Source organism: Camelus bactrianus, chromosome 7, assembly GCF_048773025.1.
Source record: "Camelus bactrianus isolate YW-2024 breed Bactrian camel chromosome 7, ASM4877302v1, whole genome shotgun sequence".
Classification (NCBI taxonomy): domain Eukaryota; kingdom Metazoa; phylum Chordata; class Mammalia; order Artiodactyla; family Camelidae; genus Camelus; species Camelus bactrianus.
Genome location: NC_133545.1, coordinates 77,013,957 through 77,035,820, shown reverse-complemented (window position 1 = coordinate 77,035,820; position 21,864 = coordinate 77,013,957). Strand labels below are relative to the sequence as shown.

The window sequence follows — 21,864 nt, the reverse complement described above, 5'->3', positions numbered from 1 at the left end:
TGTCCAGTGTGGGTTGCTTCTCACAAAGTCATTTGTAAACTGGTTGTATAGAACTCAGCACATTTTCGCCCATTAATTTAATAAATTTTGGAGGCCTATTAGGTATTGTAAAAGATAAAAGATGTCCCTTACAATCTAGGATGGGTAAAAGTTGATTTTAGAGAAGTTACAAAAGGCTGTGTAATTTATGTATGGGGATTAAGCACCAAAAGCAGCTTTAAAAAAAAAAGTTTGCTTCCTCATTAATGGCAGAATAACAAATCATAAGTTTGGGCTTTTTGGAGGGGAAGATTTGGGGAGAGATGAGAATCATGGGCAAGTTAGTCCTGCCTGAGTCTTTAGCTACCCAGTGTCTTCTCTGAGCTGTTTCTGTTTTTCATAGTTGCCTCTCTTTCACTGCTTCTTCATGGACACTTAGGTATGGTCACAGTGGCTCCCATGGCAGCCTGAGCCTTGTGAGACGTGTGATACAGCTGCACTGTGTGTGTCAGAGAGCACCTGTGCATTCTTATGATGCAATTCTTCCAGTAAGTTTTATATTATAAATTACAGGAAAAACTCAGGCAAGAGAAGTAAAATCCTATATATAAATTATGAATATACCTCATAGGAAGATTTATTTAGGTCAGTAATACATTGTATCTTGCAAAACAAGCTGGTATCTTTTTATCAGTTGATGAAATGTCTCTTAAAGGTGTGGCTAAAAAGTACAAGTTGTCAGGAACTCTTTACCAGGAGGTTTAAGGAAAGGCGGCATAATGATTATGGCTAGTTTTACGATTTCTCCTCTTCTCCAAAGTAATATAATCCAAATATCTTTAAGTTATATTTTGACGTTACTATTGCTTCAAAAGCTAAATAGCAATGGACTATTTTCTGGGGCAACAGAAGTCCAGGGCTTGAGAAATCTTAATACCGCAAGGTAGAAGAAATCAGTTGCGATTTGTGCTGTTTCTAGCACATTGTCTTTGAAAAGGCAGAGGGTCTCAGTCAATGTAAGGCTGAATGGACCCTCTTCTGAGTGCTGTTAGGTATAATATAGGGAAATTGCTTAGTCTGTGACCTTCAGTCTGTTACTCTATGTGCTGTTACATACATGTGGTGGTGGTAAGATGTTGGCTTGTGATTATTTCTTAGCAGGTGAAAATAAGATTATAAGTGTAAAAAGTAGGTTAGTAGTAGTTGCCTTTGGTCATGTGATCCCATTGTGGGAGGAAAGCTCTTGGAAAAGCACCAAGTCAACCTTATGGGAAATCTAGAGTAGCTCAGGGGAAAATTAGACTTTGCTCTCACAGAGAGATTCTATGCAACTTAAGTACTTCTATACTTCTCTTTAACTGTTATGCAAGGATATTTAACCTTGGGATTACAGTGTTTAGATCTTTATTTTTTTCATGAAGTAAATCAATCGCATAACTGTGAAATTAAGTTATATTAGAAGAACTACATTTTCCCGGGTGCCTCTGTTCTTTAATACACACATATTTATGCACTGGCGGTGCTCTGTCAGTTGCAGGAAGGCTACACCAGTTTAGGAAACATTTTTAGGGATAATGTTTGCTGAGTATGTTATGAAAAATCTGTTATTTTCTCTTCATCTTATGAATAATTTTAAATTTATTGTACAACCATTTTCTATAGTGATGAAGTCAAAGCAGTGCTGAAAAACAGTTACCATGATTTAAGAGCTCCTTTGCTGTAGTTCATTTTAATTTTGAATGTTCTGAGACTTTTTGTATTACTTAACATGTTTAAGTTCTTCATTTCTCTACTCATTCCTTCAGTGGCCTTCCCCATGTCAATAAATGGCACCATTATTCACCCAGTTGCCCCAGCCAGAAATCTGGGAGACATCCTTAATTCCTCCCCTCTTTATCCCTCAGATCTAATCTGTCAGCCTAGCTGTCCACAGATACTGAGCCAGTCTCTCACCTAACCTAGTCTTTGGCAGTAGCCTCTTAACTAAGGCTTCTGCTTCCACTCTGGTCACCCCGTAATCTGTTTCCCACCTCACTGCCAGGGTGATCCGTGTAAGATGTGAGTCAGATCATGTTTGCTCCAGCTTAAAACATACTAACAGCTTCGCATTGCACTTGACATAAGATTCAGGCTTCTGGGTAGCCGGTGAGCCTCGCATGATCTTGTCCTTGCATCTGCCTCTGACTTTACAGTGTACCTCCTCCTCCCCGTTCTCTGAGTACCAGGCACACTGGCCTTCATTCTGTTCTGTCGCTAAAGTCTAGAAATTTCCTGTCTCCTTGTCCTTTAGATCTTGCTCACCCGTCACTATCTCAGAGAAGCTTTCCTGGCCTCCTATTTAAAGTAGCCTCCCAGGCTTCGTCTAGTCCATCGTCTTTTAAATTTTCACAGCATCCTTCTGGATCTGAAATTATTTTGTTTATGTATTGTTTCTCTCTGACCTTTCAGCCCTCATTAGCCCTATGAGAATAGGGACCATGTCAGCCTATTTGCTTTCTCATCCTCACCGTCTGAAACAGTGCCTGATACACAGTAGGTACAGAGTATATATATTTGTGAATGAATGAGCTGTTTATAAAATAGCAATTTATTGATTTGAATTTCTGCTATATCCTCTCATTTTCTGGTGAAAGTTTGAAGGGGTTCAGAGTGACCAGTTTAGCAGAAAGTAAAATGAAGGGACAGTAAACCTAGCAAAACTAGAATTATCTATTGGCTATGTTCTTAGCATAAGATTTACTAAGAAGTTTTGTTTAAACTTTTTTTTCCCATTGAAACAATGTGTATATACCAACATAGATAGATCTGAATATATTATTTTTTTCTTCTATAAACATATTGGGTGTTAGTAGGTGGTTAATAGTAAGTTACGTTTCATGGTTAGTTGCCTGAGAGTTTGTCTTAGATGACTTAGATTCTGTAATTACATTCTAAAGCAATTCTCTTACATTTCTGTAAAGAAGATTCATACTTCATTTCTAATTAAGCCTAGACAATTTTGTGTTTTTAATGACATTTGTGTTCAGAGGAAGCATCCTGAATATTTAAGCAAAGGTTTTAAGTACCATAATTAAAGAACATAGGTGAAGTAAAGCTTTAAAATTATAAACATTTAATTATTGTCCAGAACTGGAACTGTATTTATATGAGGGAAAAATTTTAGTACACTTTTACACCAAGATGGAGTTAATTAGCTTAGGGATATTTCCATTCAGCTTTGACTGCCTGGTCTACTTAGAACATGAAAAGACTTTATTTGCTGTCTAATACTTTTAAATCTGATATAGAAAAAGTAAATTTATAAAGATGCACCATTAAGTACTTGGACTGTGAAGAAGGTCAGACGAAATATTGAGAGTCACAACTATGAATCTGAATTTCTTTATTCAAATTTTACTTCATCTTAATTGACTTTTCTTCCACATCAGTGCTTATTTCCACTAAAGGAGGTAGAGTTATTTAGATTATAAACTAGACATTTTCATTTTTCTGTACATCTTGGGTACATTTCTAGGTAGTGATACCTTTTTCTAATCTATTTCTTAAGTAGTTAAGGTAGTAATCATTTATTACTATAGAATCATTCGTATATATTTACATTGTTTTTGCATTTTAGTGAATTGGCTAATAGATTTAATTACTCTGGAATCTGTATTAGCTATTTCACTTAGCTACTTCTTAAATCTTCTTAAACTTGCAGTGGTATCAGACCCTGGGTTCCAACTTAAAAAAAACTGACATATGCCTCTAGGTTTTGATGAGGCCTCCGTATACCTTGTAGTATACATACCTGTTGTAGCTGAGCAAAACGAAGTTCAGGCTCTTACCTGACTTACATAATCAGACCACATATTAACAAAAAGATTCATCTCCAAGATTAAGTAGCATAAGGGTACTATTTTTTATAGAATTGCAAGTTGCTTCTGTTGGAAGGGAAACATATTTTAAATATTTGTAATTTTTTTTTTTTGCTCTGTATTCATTTTAGAATGTTTGTGCTAAGCCACAGAGATTCTTTAGGTTAAAGCCAGGTTTTACTGGAATTGAGATTATGCAGCCAAAGAGGGAAAACATTGGTTTTCCTAAACTAGAGAACAGAGCTAAACATGAAAAATGGCTATGTTCACAGTGGTCATCCATGAAACTTGGTCTGTAAAGATTTATTTCTCCATTACCCTGATTCACCACCCTATTCTTAAGCTTTAAGGCATTATTAGTTATGTTCTTTCAAGTGGGCAAATACACATTATTCTTCCAGTTATTTTTTATTGGTAAAATGTTGTAACCATATTTAAATATAATAAAATTCAAATTATAATGAACATTTTTTTCTTAAAACAAAAACAGATAAATTTTCAACAGTGGCTCTTACCCAAATTCTTGAAAAGAAATTTGTAATAATACCTCATCATATTTTTAAATTCATTAGGATTTGATGTTGCATTGTATAGGCATTTATTCCCAATTCAGAGGTAAATTGAGAAAAAGAAAGATTACAAAATAGGATTTTTTTTCTCACTGCTGCTGCTTCTGCTGTTGCTTTCATCCAGGTTTTCCCAGAGTCACTGTGAAGACTAGAGGGGGCATTGCAGTACCTCATTGTACAGATGAAGGGAGTCATGGGAAGTCATTGCCTATTGGCTTGTCCAACGTTCTGTTTTTAGATAGTAACAGTTTCTGCTTTCAGTTCATTCTTTTGTATCATGTGTGCGCTGCTTCCCAGGCAGCTGCTTCTCTCTCCCCCGAATGAACACTGTTCCCCAAGAGCAAATTGAGATCCTTTCTTTGTATTTTTAGTCCAAGTGTCCAGTTTAGAGGCCTTGTACTTCCTTAAGTTCAGTCTGTTTGTTTATAAAATTTAATACTACTGCAGTTTTGAACTTAAGATACTGAACTATTAAAATTTACCTTAAAAAAGTATGATACTTATTTTTTATTTGTTATAGCCAGGAAAAGAAGCTGATCAATAGCAAATAAGTATAGTTTCTTTGGTTTTAAATAATTTCTGGTTTTAAATAATTTTTATTGTAATTTACATTATGTCCTGGTATTTTCCAACTCAAGTGTTTCTTTTATGTAGGTTACTCACTATAAACAATACCCACCCAACACAAGCAAAGTTTATTCCTACTTTGAATGTCGGGAGAAGAAGACAGAAAACTCCAAAATAAGGAAGGTGAAATATGAGGAAACAGTATTTTATGGGTTGCAGTACATTCTTAATAAGTACTTAAAAGGTATTACTTTTACTGATACATTTAACAGTGCTTTTAAATAGTTTGTGCTTGTCATAGTTTTTCTCCTATATTACTGTGTTCTATTATTTGAAGTAACTTTTTGAATAGTCTAATTCTGATATATATTTAATTATTTTAATTACTTGAGGGGTTCTAAAATTTGAATTTTTAGAAATCTGTTGATTTGAAAGCATTAAATCTTACAATTTGTTGTATGTGGTTGGTGTTTGACATGAGAAAGATTTTCTAAAACAAATAAGTTTGGAATCAATTTAGAAAAGTGAATCATATTCTGAGACTAATCTGGTTTGTTAGTAGACTATAGTGACTAATTCAAAATAAAGGATTTTTTATTGACCTGGGAACTCATTTTGAATTATGGTAGCAATTATATTTAGAATTATGCTTATGCTAGTCGGTTTTACCTTAAAGGCCTATTTTTCTAAACTACCTGTTACTGTGGACTTACCCTCAAATGAATTTTAAAGAAGAAAAAAATCCCCAAAATAATTTCTATGCTTATTTGAAAGTCCATTTCTAGTCTATTTTATAATGGCATTTTTGGGGAAAAAAAGAGTTCCTAAGGTTTTTATACATTTTGGAAAATTTCACTTCTAACCTTTTCAAATAAACATAATCTCAGAATTGAATACAGATAAGTTGAATTTTATGCAGATAATAACCTTTTTTTATAACCTTGGCAATTTTAAGATCAGATAGTTCAGATACATTATACTATTGAAAATCTACTTGAATATCAAAAGTGCTTCTTTGCAACAAGATTACCTAAGATATTTAAGGGAGTTTACTAGAGATCTTATGTAGAGAAAGTTACCCAAGACTGGTATCACTTTTCAGTTTCCTACAGCTTAAAAATTTTATACAGTGTTATTTGTTATTAATTATAACTAAAATATATTGGTTGTTATAGGCCGGCATTATTCTAAGTGCTTCAGTCCACTTGTCTTAATCATTTAGTTCTCACAACCACTCTGTAAATAGGCACTCTACTGTTAGCCTCATTTTACATATTAAGATAACTTAAAGTGTATTTGGGGGGGGCAAAAACTTAGGAAAAGTATGGATTATCATCCCTGAAGACATCCTTTATGATTAAAGTGAGAGGTCCACCTGGAAAATCGCCTATCAAAGGCTTACTTTTTCAAATCTGAAGACTATATAAATTAATAGAGATTAAAAAAAAATCTTCCTAGAAGTTAACTTATCACTATGATTTCTTAAAAATACTGTAAATGTAATAATTTCTATTGCACATCTGCTTTTCAAATAAGAAATTTACGTTTGTGTGAGTGGTTGTAAGTGCAGATTCCTTTTATGGCTCTGCTGTTGACTCTGGGTGAAATCATTTAACCTCTCAGTTCTTGTTTTTAAACCATAGAATGAGTGAAATAGCTAGAAACGTTAGTCCTAGGACAACAGTTCACAGAATGCCTTTAGAAATGTAAACAGGAGATGTTTATCCTTTTAGGTAAAGTAGTGACCAAAGAGAAGATCCAAGAAGCCAAAGAGGTGTACAGAGAGCATTTCCAAGATGATGTCTTTAATGAAAAGGGGTGGAACTACATTCTTGAGGTAAAAAAAATGGTTTCATGTTTTGATCTACATACTTAGTTCAAAACTTCTTGCAATGGAATTTGACTAGAAGAGTGGACTGTACAGTTGATCCTTGAACAGCACAGATTTGAACTGTGCAGGTCCACTTACATATGGGTTTTTTCAGTAGTAAATACTGCTGCTCCGTGCTCTGCAGCTGGTGGAATCCGCAGCTGCCGAAACACTGGCACAGAGGAGCCGCAGTTCCAGAGGGCTGACTGTGGCTTATACATGGATTTTCGACTGCGTGCAGGATGGGCGCCCCTCACCCCTGCATTGTCCAAGGGTCAGCTGTAATTACAACTTTTTTCTGTCTGTGACCCAAGTATAATGGCTGTTGAGACATTCTCATGAAAAGTTATGTTTAATTTTTTTTTTCTGGTGACAAATCATTTCTGGTATCCAGAGTCTGTATATATCATGTCTAAGTAATTTGTTGTATATGTATATACAACATATATGTATATGTATAATTGAATAACTAGCATTTTTCAGAAAGGTGATTTAATCCTTTCTTTGAAAATGTAATTAAGAAAGGATGGTTATTTGGCAGTTTCAAAATTTAAGTCTGTTTTCTTGACTGTAGATTATGTAAGAAAATAGATGTTGTGAGTCTATCACTAGACAGTAATTGCAGGAAATTTCCCTTAGTGAATCGTTAGAATGGTTTGGTGCAGATCCATGAAGTTCATTTTCATTCTTTATTGTACTGTAATATTCCTGTGTGACATGTTCGGATTCATTACTCAAGATTGGGGCATCCAAAGACATGGGAATTGAGTTATAAGAGTTGAATGTCCCATCGTGTTTTTCTTTATTATAAAGATGAGTTGGAAATGGGATCTATTAGCATCTTGGCATGTTAAGTGTTAATTAATTTATGTCTTAAAAATGAATGTCTTTTTCATTGTAGACTATCAAACACAAAATAATTAGAAATACTTTAACTTTCATGCCTATATTGTATTATTGAATTTTATTATTTGGTAATTATGAGTCTTTGACAAAGTTGAGTAAGCACTCTGCTGTATTTTTCCCTCATCTTTAAGTAAGGTCACTAAAATCTGTTAGCTAACTCCTGCACTTAATCCGTTTGGTTTGCTATGAGGGTAATAGTTAAAGATAAGTTAGATCCTTTCTCATTAATACAATTCTCAGTGGTAAGGGTGGTAAATCTTTTCATTTTATATTCAGAGAATCTTAGAGATTCATAGATTCTCTAGAGATAATCTTGTATAACTCCATTTTACAGACATGGAGTCTGAGACCTAGAGATTCAAAATGACTTGCCAACAGTCCACTACCTGTTTTTGCATCCAAGTTAGGATTTTAAGGCAGTATAATTTGTGCTGTATCATGGATTTGTATCATGGATTTTCTTTTATCTGATTACCTTTTCCCAAGTCATACAAGTAAACTCTTAGGATTTCTGAAAAAAGCTACCTTTCCAGCCAAAAGTCAGCCACAGCTTTTAACTTTAAAAGAGGGGAGGCATAATTAAATTTCTAGTAACGTACCGTGTAGTCACTATATCGTCAGCCTAATTTCGGAGAGAATTGTTGCACGTAGGTACTGATTGCCAGAGCTCTAGAAGGTACACTTATGATTGGTCTATCTCACTACCAAAATGGACTTCAGTTCTACTACCAGTATAGAGAGAAAACCTATTTAAGATTCTTCTCTCTCTTTTCTTTATGGTTTGTTTTACTTTGCTGTCTTATAGCAGTCCCTTATTTTACTTCTCAGTCTTTAGCCCTTCTTTTATGAAAATGACCTATTTAAAAAAAAGATAGTGCACTTGAAATATGTTGGAATAAACTTTTTCTTTGAAAGAATAGGAAAATAACTTTTTGTTTTGATCAGCTTGAAATTATCTGTATCTTCTAGTGATAAATGTTTTTAGCAGAAGTACTTTGATAGCATAAAATTTAAAAATTAATACCGGTACTAAACTATTAATCATTTTAGCTAATTTTATTTCAGGAGGATAAGGATATTCTGACCAGATTACTAGCAATGTAATAAGATCTACAATTGACATTTCTGTGACAGTAAGTTTAGCTTCTGTAAAATACAAAGAACCTTATTTAAACAGGTAATGGCATACCATCTGTTGAATGAATAATTTCCTTATTGTTTCTTACCAGAAATATGATGGGCATCTTCCAATAGAAGTAAAAGCTGTTCCTGAGGGCTCTGTCATTCCCAGAGGAAATGTTCTCTTCACAGTGGAAAACACAGATCCAGAGTGTTACTGGCTTACAAATTGGATTGAGGTGAATTGCTTTCTTTTGCTTTTACTTCTTATTTAACACTAATTGTAGATGTTAAAACCATTCAACTAGGATTTTATTTTAAAAATTAATACTAACAATCTACAATTCACGAAACCTTTCCAGGCCTCAATTTCCTCACCTGTAAAATGACAGTTGGACTACGTAATCTTTAAATTTTCTTCCAGTAAAATCTAATCTTCTGAGATTTTTAAATCAAATTATTAAAAATTATTACTGTGAAAGCTCAGTTGGCCTCCATCTTACTTGTTGCAATCCTAAATACTGTCATAGAGAAACATTATAAAACAGCACAGGTACATTTGTAATAACTTTAAAACATTTTATGGATATTCTATTCCATTTAGACTAAAGGAAGTTTGTTCAAATTTTTAATAACTATTTTCTTCATTCTTATCTAATCAGTTTATGGCCTAGACTCTACCACCTGGTATTTCTCATCTTAATACATTCAGCATTGATTCATTGATCATTTTGTTTAATGTCTAAGCCTAAAAGGAAGGTACCTTATAGCTCTGAGTTTATATTGCAAGGCTTTTGTTTGTTTTCCTTGTATCTATACTTAACCAGTCATGTTTTCACATCCTCATAGTTTTGATATTAATAGTTTATTTAGCTTATCAACAGTTTAATTAGATTTTTATCCTTAAGGAGAAATATTCTAGTAAGTGGCTATAGAAATGTCACCCCCATCTGACAGGTGTCTACTCTGTGATTAGTACTCTTTATCTTATTAGTTTGTTGGTTAAACTAATTTGTTGTTGTATTATAAAATAATACATTAGAGGTTCATTTATAAAGACTGGAAAATGTTTAGAAAAAGTAAGAGGTCAAGAAAATGAAATACATTTTTGCTAAGTCTATTGGAAATTTAAAACTTTCTTTTTAGACTTTTGATGAGCCATCAACTAATAGCCTGACAGGCTCTGAAGAAAATGTAGTTACCCAAAATAAAGATTGTAAATAGTTTATTGCTATGTCTTAAAACTTTGAATTAACTGTGAACTCAAAGTAAAAGAAAACATATTATTAACAATCATCATAGCATTTTACTGGCAAATATTTTATTTTGAGAGGATGATATTATGAAAAGAGTAGAAGAGTTCTTAACCACATCATCTAATGTATCCTTTACCTCCAGGGCCAAAAGATCACAAACAGATAAATCTTAATTTTGAAAATCATCATCTATAAATAACCTTATGTTACATTTTTTCTTTTTAATTTTCTGTTTGAGGAATTTAGCCAGTAAGTACTCTTCCCTTGTGTTGAATTGAACTTTCATAAAAAAGATATTTGTGGACATAGAGAACTAGTTCCAGATCTACCTTGCTTTTTATGTATGTTTTTATCTTCAGAAAGTAAAAAACACTAGCTGTAAAAAAATTTCTTTTAAGTATCTATTTTAATAATCATATTTTGGTGTATTTCACTAAAAAAATCATAAAGTAAAAGAAATTTATATATGGACATCTTAGCAGTTATCAAATTTTTTAATTTAAAAAGTATTAAGCATAAAAAATCCAATATGAGACAGATTTTAAAGAAAAAGTACATAGTTCCTTATTTTTCATTTGCTTATTGAAATTACCTTCTGTTATAATATGTATTATAATAAATAATTTCAGTCCTAGGTAGGAATTTTTATGTAAGGCATAAAAACGTATGTTCTGAAACAACTCCTTTCAGATAGATCTTGTATAAAAAATTGTGTTTACTTTAAATACCAGGTCTGCAGAAGACACTTCTTTCAGTCACTTTGCCTCTTTGGTGGGCTTGTGTGGGGTTAGAGGAGGTTCATATTACTCATATCCATCTCCAACTCAGGTTTACCACTTTGTAACTAGGATCTGTTACCAAATACACCAAGCTTGTTTTTTTAAATGTTGAAGATTTTCTTCAGGAAATCTTTGATTTAAAAATTTTTAAATAATAGTACTAAATAGTATTCCTTCCAATTCCTTCTCTCACTGTATGTTTAGAGTTGTTAGTTACATTCTTTGATTGTTATTCACCATGCACGAATTTTAAAATCCACTAAAATTATTGAATTACTTTATCAGTTTCAATATAGATGCTAGAAGAAGCCTTAATCCCAGGTTTCAGAACTTGCGTAAACGGGCCTAAGGGTTCTGCAGAGGTGTCCGACTTAGGAGAGGCTGAGGAGTGAGCATACTGGGCTAAACTTAACCATCTCTTCCTACCAAAAAAATGAAACAAATTTTTTTTGCTGTTGAAAAGAAAAGGTGACTTTAAAAACTATTACATTGATCAAATGCCCTCATTTCACAGATGAGGAAATTGAGCCTTGACAGGTGAATGGACTAGTCAGACTAGGTCCAGTCCCCTTTCTACTATACCACACCATTTCTTAATCTTTAAATTCCTTATCCTTCACAGTAACATTATAATGAATACTTCTTAAATGAATTTTGCAGGTTGATTTACTCTAGTCTTAGTTTTCAGCTAAAAATTTTATCTTGCTTTATGTGGGCAAATTGCTGTTTTGGAAGTTTCCAACAAGGCCTACTTTATTAGACCTTGGATTAACCCAAACTAACTTGCCTTTTTTTCCCTTGCTTACACCTACAGTGATCTTTTTTAAAGGGGAGTGATTTTATTAAGAGTATAATTTAAGCTGATTTTGTTGGACTATGGAAAGGAAATGGTGATGTGAAGGATCACTGTGTCTCATAGTTATTTCTCTCCTTCCCTGGCATTTTTCGAGGGGTAAGGTCAATCTTCTACCTTTATAACTCAACTAGAGTTTTTTGCATTGTTCTCTATCTCATACTCCTAGATAATATCACTCTAAGTTAAACAAAAAATGTGACAGTTGATCAAATTAAATTCAACAAATGAATATCATTTGAGTACTGGCTATGTACAAAAAAATACTGGGCCCAGAAATTAGAGTAAGATATGTCTTATTATTTAAGGGCCTTTTGAAGAGGAGCAGTTGATTCTTAACTAACCAATAATATAAGTAAGAATGCTGAATCGGTAGCAAATTTTTTTTTTTAGGTAATTCTGTCTAAGAAATCATGAAATGAAAACTAAATAAGCTTTTTAATAAGGGACAGGAAGAGCTGAGGTATTCTTAGAATGGCAAGTAGCCCTAGGGGGACTGCAGCATAAAAATGGAAAATACCGTAGGGGAGAGACCCTTAGATGGTAAACAAGGCAACAAGGCAAGATTATAGGAGGCCTCAAATGTCAACATGAACTGGCCGCCTTCCCCTGTGGACAACAGACAGCCATTAAAGGATTTTAAGGAATGAGGCAACCTGAATAAAACTTGCTTTAGAATGATAACTGGTGGCAGTGTGAAGACTAAGTCAGAACAGCCAAAAACTAGAAGCAGGGTAATCACAGGCACTGGCAATGGAATCACCGGAACTTAGAAAAGAATCATTTTAGAAGCAGAACAGTTAGAGGTCGTAGAGTTCAAGTGAGGAGTTCTATCAGTTTTCCCTTGTTGTATAACAAACCACCCCAAAGGAAAACAGCAGTTATTTTTCATGATTCTGTGGTCGCCTGGATGGTGCTCCACTTGGTCTTGCTTGGACTTACTGAGTCTGGGTTCAGCTAGGATCAAACAGTCTAAAAGGGCCTCACTCCGATGTCTGGGCCTCAGCTCGGGCAACTGGAACTGCTGGACCTCTTTTCATGTCTTAGGCTTCTTCACAACACAGCAGTCTCGAGGTTCTAGAAAAAAGAGTAGAAGCTGCAAAACCTCTTAAAACAGAAGCTTGTTAAGTCATAAATATGGCTTCCGCCACATTCTGTTGGTCAATAGCAAATCATAAGTACAGCTCAGAATCAAAGGATGAAGAGATCGATTCCATCTCTTGATGGGAAGAGCTGCAGAGAATTTGGAGCCATAGTTAATCAATCACAGGAGTGTAATGCTGCAGTTTTTTTCTTTTTAGGTAATTGGGCTGGGAAGTCCAAGGTTAAATAATCTTTTTGTTTGTTTTTACTTATTTATTGATCACTTAGCTGGTATTCAGTAAAAGCTTGTTTTGTAAAATTGAGAAAGTAAATAGTTCTTTGAGTGAGCTCAGACATTATCATCTTAGCAGCTGTTTCTAAAATAAATTTGAAGCTGCTTGTAATAGCAGGCTTTCTGCTTTACAAAATAAAAATAGAAAATTGTGATTCTACAATGAAGGAGTGAATTCCTAAGCCATAATAATTAATGTAGTTGCTCTTAATAATTAATTAGTTGCTCTAATTAAGCATCAAACTTTTTGGAGTTACCTGGCAGCCAGGGAAAAAGGGGGAACCAAGGGACAGTCTTATCGGAAGGTAGGAACCTAGCAATTCTTTCATTTCCTCATTTGGTAACTTACGTAATAGGAACTGAGTTACAAAATAGACAGTGACCTCATAATTTTCCAGCATATACAGAAATGTTTCATGTGGCTTTTTTGTGATGACTTTTGGTAAAAGCCAAGGACATAAAGCATAACTCAATGAATAGAGCTGCCTTAGTGATAAGCAAAAGTATCTCAAGTGTATAACTTACCAGTAGTCATACTAGATCCAAGGGACAGTTAGATCCAGTACTACCTAGAGCTAACTTCTTTAGATGTATACTGTTCAAGGTATAGTCCATGGACCAGTGTTGGTCCATGAACTTTTGATGCAGGTCCACATTAAATACAGAAAATCAAGCATAAGCATTTAGAAACTTTTATGATAATTGCCTCAGCATCCAAGAGTGAGTATAAAACTATTGGTCCATGATAGATTGAAAATGAAAAATACACTGGTTCTTCATCACAAATAATCTTTCTAAGCATTATTTGCTTCTTTGGAGCTTTGGATAGAAAATAAGTGGTTTGACTTTGACATCCTCTGCTCTTAAGGGCTGGGCGTGCTTATCCTGTGTGTTGTGGATTTGAGAGCTGAGCTCTGCACTGTATCTGGAATGCATGTGGTAGGCATCCTGCTGTATAGTTGAAATGACCAGTTGGTATTTCTAGTAGTATGGAAGTCCAGGACATACCTCCAGAGAAGGCTAGGATTTTCCTCAGAAAGAACCCAATTTTTTATGTATTAATATTTGTGGTTAATTTTATTACTACAGACTATTCTTGTTCAGTCCTGGTATCCAATCACAGTGGCCACAAATTCTAGAGAGCAGAAGAAAATATTGGCCAAATATTTGCTAGAAACAGCTGGTAACTTAGATGGTCTGGAATACAAGTTACATGATTTTGGCTACAGAGGAGTCTCTTCCCAAGAGGTAAGAAACTGAAGTGAACCTCAATTAATAAAATGTGGATTGTCAGGTAGATTACTACTATAAACTTTTTGGGAAGTAATTGGGATTTATCTTGGTTCTAAGAAGGCCGCATTTTGAAATTTCAGAGATTCAAAGATACATATTACGTACCTAACGTGTGTCAGCTTCTGTTCAAAATACATGAAATACAGCCTTCAGTAAATGTCCCTGTTCTTTAAATATTTGCTGAGTGGATGGACAGATGGATAGACAGACAAAATAAATATAGCAGATAGCAGGTAATGCACAAGGCAGAGTAAGGGGAAAGAGGGTGATGTAACGCTGGGGTGGATCACTATTAAATAGATCTCTTTGAAGAGTAACAGTTAAATCCTTAAATATTTAGGAAAAACTGGATCTTTGCCATAAGAATCTGTTATCTCTGATAATAGTTAAATAACTTCAAGGGTAGCTGAAGACAGTAGTCCTTTGGGAACTGTGCTCTATACCTCAAGTATGGGTCTGTCTTTTTCTTTTTTGGATTTTGGTTTATGGTTTATTTTCCAGACTGCTGGCATAGGAGCGTCTGCTCATTTGGTTAACTTCAAAGGAACAGATACAGTAGCAGGAATTGCTTTAATTAAAAAATACTATGGAACAAAAGATCCTGTTCCAGGCTATTCTGTTCCAGCAGCAGAACACAGGTAAAATTCTGTTTTTATCCTCCCATTATCCAACATTTGTTTCCTATAACTTAAGTTTTTTCATTCTTATATTTGCAATTCAGTGATGTTTTGTTTAACTCCAGAGCCAGATATCATAGTAAATCTTCATGAATTTAAACAATACAAGTTCAGTGTTTATACTCTGTATAAAGCTTGGTATCAGGGAGGTAGAGAACTTTTACTCATCTTAATAGAAACAACTTAAGAGCTTTTCTTCAAGTCTTACATTGCTCTATGGGTTTTATCTTAAGGATTTTTTTCCAGCTGCTCTATTGCCATATGCAGATAAGTTGTATTCATTAAGTCTAGAAGCACTCACTGTAAAACTGGTCACCGTTGTCCCTTTCCCTGCTCTTCTACAAGACTTCACTTTCTTTGCCCTGGAACTTGCCTTGTGAACCCCAGTACTCTCAACTGTAGATGAGCAAGTTAGCCCTTCTGATGAAAGGAAGGGTGTTCAGATTCCTCTTGCACTCCCTTATCTGATTGTACTAAACCATCTTGAGTTAAACTAGAAGACTCTTATTGTCTAGGCTGCAGCTGCTCTGTCTGAGAGTTAATTTTATTGAATGTCAGTGGAGTTTTTAAAATGTACCAAAACTTATTTCTGGATCTTATAATGAAAATTATTTACTGCAATCAGTTTGGAGAGGTTTCTTAAATTCTGCTCATACTTGAATATTGCAGGGTGCTAAAACCAGCAGTGAGTTTAGCATAAAGCTGAGCTTTGATCTCAGGCAATCTATTGGGTACTACAAGGGATAAAAAGACATATATATACATAGATATATATATATATGTATGTATGTGTGTGTGTGTAATTAATCCTATCTTCTGGATAAAAATAGTCCAGTAGCAACATTCTGCTCTGTTAAGTATTTTTAAAGAGGCACAATTAAAGTGCTTTAGGGGGTTCAAGAGAAGGAGAGGTGGGTCATACTCTACTGGTAGGATCAAGAAAGGTTTTATAGAGATGTTACCTAAATCTTGACTTCTTGAAGGAATGGTATAATTTAATGGCAGTCATCGGGGGATTATTAATTCTCTTGAGCAGGTATTTATTGCATCCAGCATTGTCCTGAAAGAGCAAGAGTGAAAGAGGAGAGTGTGGATATGTTTAGGAATAAGGGCTGAAAGGTATGTTGTAGGGAGCGTAGGCTAGTCTGTGAAGACAAAGTAAAGGCCCTCAGATTTATTTTGACGTTGAATATTAACTGTGTGCCCATCATGCTAGGTTATTCTAATTCCGTTTTCAAACAGGAGTGGGCATTGAAGTTTTTGAACAAAGAAGCTATGTCATCAGAAATACTGTAGAAAGGTTATTTTGATAGTGAGCCATCTTATGAATTGAAAAATAGAGAAACGAGAAGTTTGGAGGCTGTAAGCTATTGCAGTAATTTTGAGAGATGACAAGGTTCGGAACCAAGTGGCTGAATGAGTGGAAGGAAGTGGGTAAACATGAGCAGTAGCTTGGGAGATGAAATAGCTTGTACTTGATGTTTCGAATTGGGGCTCAGTAGAGAGTAGATTCAACTAACATTTATTAGCGGTGCTTCATTAATAGGGCTGTGTTGAATACTTTTACAAAAAAGTTTCAAGACTAGTGAAACTGGGAAAATAAGTGTCGCTAACAGATCAAGATTTTTGCATTGCAGTATTTTTATTTTGGACTTAGATGTATTTACATCTTTTAAAAATTTACTGTAGTATTCATATATTAGATTCTTCATTGATGGTTTTGTTTCAAAGTAATAACATGAGTATGATACTGTAAATCTGAGAACAAGGATAATATCGTTAGGACTTTCATGATAAAACAGGTTGAAAGTCTGTTGTATTTTTATAGTCTTGTAATATTTACTGCTTTTGCAATTTGACTCAGTTAATATATCAGATGTTCTTAAGTAGACGACTCTTAAGCAATAACATAGTGTAAAGAGCTGTAGACTGAAAGTTGGGAAAAATCTAAGTGACCTTACAGCCGACACACTGGGTGGCCTTGGGCAAGTCATTTATCTCTCTGCTCTCCAGCTCTGCTCTTCAACCCAACAAAAGGAGGAGCTAAAATTTCACGTCTTTAATATCAGAAGGTCATTGAGTGAAAATGAGCTCACAGCTAAAATAGCTTTAAAATAAGAAAACTCTAAAATTTAGAACACTGCCATTGTCGTATTTTCTTAATGTATGAATTTGGACTTAGAAATAGTCAATTACATAACTTTTCCCTCCGACTTTGGAAAGGGTATCAAATTTAATATGATGCTGGAAATTTAAATAATAGCTTAAGTAGAATTCATTGAACAAGTATTTATGGTCTCTGTATATCAAGTACTGCACTGGAAGCATAGGTGTTAGGGCTGGATTGTGTGGAGGGGGCTACGAGAAATGTCCGTGAGATGCTGAGATGAAGGTGTTCATTTTCCTCCATAACAATGGATCTGGAGTCCAGGAAAAAACCTGGGTAGTTTTTAAAAACTTTGAGTGTTTTTCACATAGACGTACAGAGAGAGACAAGTGCGCAGGTCAGATTGAAGAAGGCAGGCCCAGCATCGGGGGGAGCCTGAAGAGAAGCCATAGAGGTAGGGGGAAAAGTCAGGGTGTGGGAGATGTCACTGACGTCATGGGAAAGGAAGCTTCAGAGAAGTTCAGATGGCATAGAGAAAGCAAGCAAGAGAAAGACTGAAAATGAACAATCATATTTGCTAGACATGATACAAATAGCAGAGTTAGGTGACTGTACTGATACAATGCTAGTGAAAAACAGCTGCATAAACAATGACCTTTAAGAGTTTGCTTACATTGCACAGCTCTCCCGTGTTGGTACTCTTTGAGCTTAATTCTCTCCCTTATAAAGAGGACGGTAGCAGTTCTTGGGATGAAGGTGCTTCTCTTTGTCCACGTCTTTTAATTTTTCCTTTCACCTGCAGAGGCTTGCATGAAGTGAAGCATTGGCATCATAGCTACCAGCAGCCCCTGCAGTTGTTAGAAAGGATATTCAGTATAAATAAGTATTTATATAAATATGCTACCTCTCCATTTCAGACAGGAGTAGTCTGGGTAGCTAAGTCTTTATGTCTCTGAAGTGTACATGCTCTGCTAGCATGACTGCTAGCATGACCATTGACAGCATGACCAAAGTTGTTTACTCCATTCTCTTATTTTTTTTCTAAGAATAAAACAACTGTTAATTAGAATGGCTCTTCAGACAGTTATGAGATGAACTTATATCTGCATGGGGTTACATAATAAATAAATGGGTTTTACTTTCCATTATTTGGGAAAACGGGGTAGAGGCGAAGACTAGCAAGTTAGAAAGAAAAATTGCTTGGCACAAGAAAATGGTGACAATTCTAAAGTTCGTTCTTAAATTCTATTTAAGAATTTTTAAAATTCTTTATATTAGTTAACCACCAAGTACTTAGGTTACATATTATTACATTACATATCTCACACTTGATTTCCCATCTTAATTATGAGTTGCTCAAACTAAATATTACAGTTCTTAATCCCTGGGTATGTATTAATTAATAGTGGATGATCTATAAGTGAAACAAATGACTACCTGTTACCGGCCAGTGGAAGATACAACAGGTAAAGAGTTAGTTGACTATACATATGCATGTCATAGTATAAATAATTGCCTCTAACTGTAAGATTCTGAAAGGTAAAAAAGACACAGTGTATGTTCCTGCTATTATTGGTACATGGTTTCGAAAATTCACAGAAGGGAGCCAAGTGCTTGCAGTGCCCTGCAAAATAGTGTGTTTACTCTTTCTCACGTCTCGCATAGTGTACAGAGTGTGCTCAGCAGGTGCTTTTCACCTCACTCGTTTTGAATGAGTGGACTCAGGAATGCCAGACATAATAACGTAGCTTATAATTGGTTGAATGTGACTTAAGAGAAAATACCTATTGGAGAGGGATGAGATTACTTAGTCTTAAAAATGGGCCAAGGAGCGGTTTGGCTCAAATATTTAACTAACCTTTTGATGGCCATTAAACTTCTGCAGTGTTGACGGTGTAGTATAGTGAACATGGATGTGATTCAGGAATAGATAATGTGTCTGCCTGAGTAAATCTGTATTTTCATTTTGTTTTCTAGTACCATAACAGCTTGGGGGAAGGACCATGAAAAAGATGCTTTTGAACATATAGTAACACAGTTTTCATCAGTGCCTGTATCTGTGGTCAGCGATAGCTATGACATTTATAATGCGTGTGAGAAAATATGGGGTGAAGATCTAAGACATTTAATAGTATCAAGAAGTACAGAGGCACCACTAATAATCAGACCTGATTCTGGAAATCCTCTTGACACTGTATTAAAGGTAAATTTTAATATGTAACTTGATTATTAAAATGCCTATAGACCAGCTGCATCAATGCCATTTTAAATTACGATGTGCGCACTCCATTTCAGAGCTGCCTGGATCAGTCCCCTTGTTTTAGAGTTGCAGCCCAGAGAGAGTAATAGATTTGCCCAAGGTCACACATGAATAACAGAAAGGACACTGCAAGTCAGGGGTTGTGTATATACTGTCAAGTGGACAGTTGAGAACTGTGGAATAGGATACTTCCCTTTCTACTTGCTTTCGAAATTATTTAATAGCATTACTATTTTAACCAGTCCTGTGATTTGGTACCAAGTCTGTGGTTTGTTTCTTTTCCTTTATCACAAGTCATTGCCGTACCTTTGAATTTTTTAGTGCAAAAGAAATAAGTGCAAGGTAATGGGGAATAAAAATAATCTGAAGATTTTTCAAGTAGTGATTCTTTAGAGATACTATTGATTCTCAGTGTAGCCTTGTTGCATTTTTTTTAGTGTTTAGGATTTGGTTTGCCTTCTTAGAAAATTACTAATCCGAGCAAGTTATTTGGTGCTTATTACTAGAAAAATATTGTGCTCTGTGCTGTGCTTTAGCAGCTGTTATTTAATCTCTGTGAAAACCTTATGATGTACAGACAAGAAGCCAGCTTAGAGAGGTTAAAGGAAACTTGCTCAAGGTCACACAGCACGTAACATAAGCCAGTGTCCAGTGTAGATCTTTCTGGGTATCACCTTCCCTCTTTACCACACTGTTTCCCAGCTGATGACTGGATAATGAGTTACCCCTAAAGGGGGATGTAGAACCAAGGTCTTTTTCTGTCCTATTAAGCAATAGGCTAATCTGAAGGCCTTATCTTCGTCTGAAATATCAACAGATTTGGTTTTAGCAAACTTAGTAAGTTTCATATTTTTCATGTTACCTAACTTAAAAAGTATACAAACCTAGCTTTAAGAATAAACTGAGTCATCAATATGGAATTTTCTCGTTGTTATAAGAAAAGAGAGTGAGTGCTGGGTGGGGAATATGTCTGGTAGATCTTCTGAATCTCTGACCAACCTCTCTGAGAAATTTTGAATTAATGTTTAGATATTTCCACTGCTACAAAACTTTTTAGTAGTTAATGAACGAGTGGGACAACTTGCATATTAAGCAATTTGGCTTAAAAAAATGGGTGTCATCTTTAAGTGAGAAGAACCTCAGGGATCAGAGAAACTATGGGCTCTATATGCTTCATTTCCAGCTTCATCTGCATATCATAATTTCTCTGAACTTTGTAATTCAAGTGGATTCATATTTAAGTTATACCAGACAAGTTAAGCCAAACAAAACTGTTATGCGTGAGCAGAAAAAAATCAAAAGCATACTCATGAATTTGTTACATGATGTTTTATATACATTAAAAATACTGTATTTACCTTTGTAAGCTCCTAATGTTAAAGGTTTTTTCCTGAATTGAATTTGAAAGATGTGAGGGAAAGTAAACTTGTGTCTTGAGCCACTTTACATTATAAATTGACTTGACAGAAAATTATGTGCCTGTTTCTAACAGAATCAAAAGCACTTGAGACTGAATTTTAGAAGGCTTACACGTGGTATTCTAAAATTTAAGTAATTTGATTAACTTTGGAAAACTTTTTTACACTTCTTTTCAGTTTTAGTTATTTTGTCTTGGGTGTGTATTTTTCCATACAGGTTTTGGATATCTTAGGTAAGAAGTTCCCGGTTACTGAGAACTCAAAGGGCTACAAGTTGCTGCCACCTTATCTTAGAGTTATTCAGGGGGATGGAGTAGATATTAATACCTTACAAGAGGTATGTGTTTTATATTTAAAGTTCTAATAAGGCAATCCTTATAATTAAGCTCCTTCTTACTACATTAATAACTTAAGTACAGTCGTGATTCTTTTCATAAGTGTTTAAGATGGTATGTGTCTTTTCTTTTAATTGCTTAAAATTTATAAATATTAGCAACTTAAGATATAGAAGTACCACCTAAACCACACTTACTGCTCCCAGTCCTCATGGGCCACTCTGGATGATGAACCCAAAGAAGCATCACTGTGAAACAAGAAAATGCCAGTCAAGGAATATTCTTTGGGTATAAAACAAAGTCTTGACACTGCACAAATAGGTCTCAATTTTAACAGAATGGAGCTTGCACATACTCTTAAGAATATGAAGCTCAAATGGTATTAATCTTTGCTTTATCAAAAAATTATAGAATGGTTTTGTTACCTGTTTTAAATTAAGCATTGATTCATCACTCTTACTATTAGATTCAGCCAAATAGCATGTTTGGTATTATCTTAAAGCTTTTGCCTCTTCATTTCCCATATAAGCTTCTAAGGAGCTACAATTTTAATATCTAAAATCATAAAAATTAAAGCCATCACCAATATCATGATGTAGACTGTCTACTATTTATAAATTACTGATATTTTAATGTGTACTAGT

General features: G+C 34.7%; 1 protein-coding gene and 1 long non-coding RNA gene across 4 annotated transcripts in view; one reads left to right on the top strand and one right to left on the bottom strand.

Annotated features, from left to right (window-relative positions):
• The window catches only part of NAMPT (nicotinamide phosphoribosyltransferase), a 38,118-nt gene that overhangs the window by 3,370 nt on the left and 12,884 nt on the right, over positions 1 to 21,864 (top strand). The window contains exons 2-8 of the mRNA XM_074367653.1: positions 5,060 to 5,216; positions 6,706 to 6,809; positions 8,978 to 9,106; positions 14,220 to 14,378; positions 14,925 to 15,061; positions 19,185 to 19,410; positions 21,103 to 21,222. Of these exons, the coding sequence (XP_074223754.1) occupies positions 5,060 to 5,216; positions 6,706 to 6,809; positions 8,978 to 9,106; positions 14,220 to 14,378; positions 14,925 to 15,061; positions 19,185 to 19,410; positions 21,103 to 21,222 (1,032 nt within the window). The remainder of the gene's footprint in view (positions 1 to 5,059; positions 5,217 to 6,705; positions 6,810 to 8,977; positions 9,107 to 14,219; positions 14,379 to 14,924; positions 15,062 to 19,184; positions 19,411 to 21,102; positions 21,223 to 21,864) is intronic.
• The window catches only part of LOC123614514 (uncharacterized), a 116,992-nt gene continuing 103,913 nt past the window's right edge, over positions 8,786 to 21,864 (bottom strand). The window contains exons 3-6 of one of the 3 annotated variants that reach the window (XR_012508268.1): positions 21,418 to 21,468; positions 17,881 to 18,055; positions 16,063 to 16,160; positions 10,167 to 12,832 (exon numbers count right to left, since the gene is read on the bottom strand). This is a non-coding gene — a long non-coding RNA (uncharacterized LOC123614514). Of the gene's footprint in view, positions 12,833 to 16,062; positions 16,161 to 17,880; positions 18,056 to 21,417; positions 21,469 to 21,864 lie in introns of all 3 variants that reach the window. The other 2 variants (XR_012508266.1, XR_012508267.1) reach the window with 2 other exon arrangements.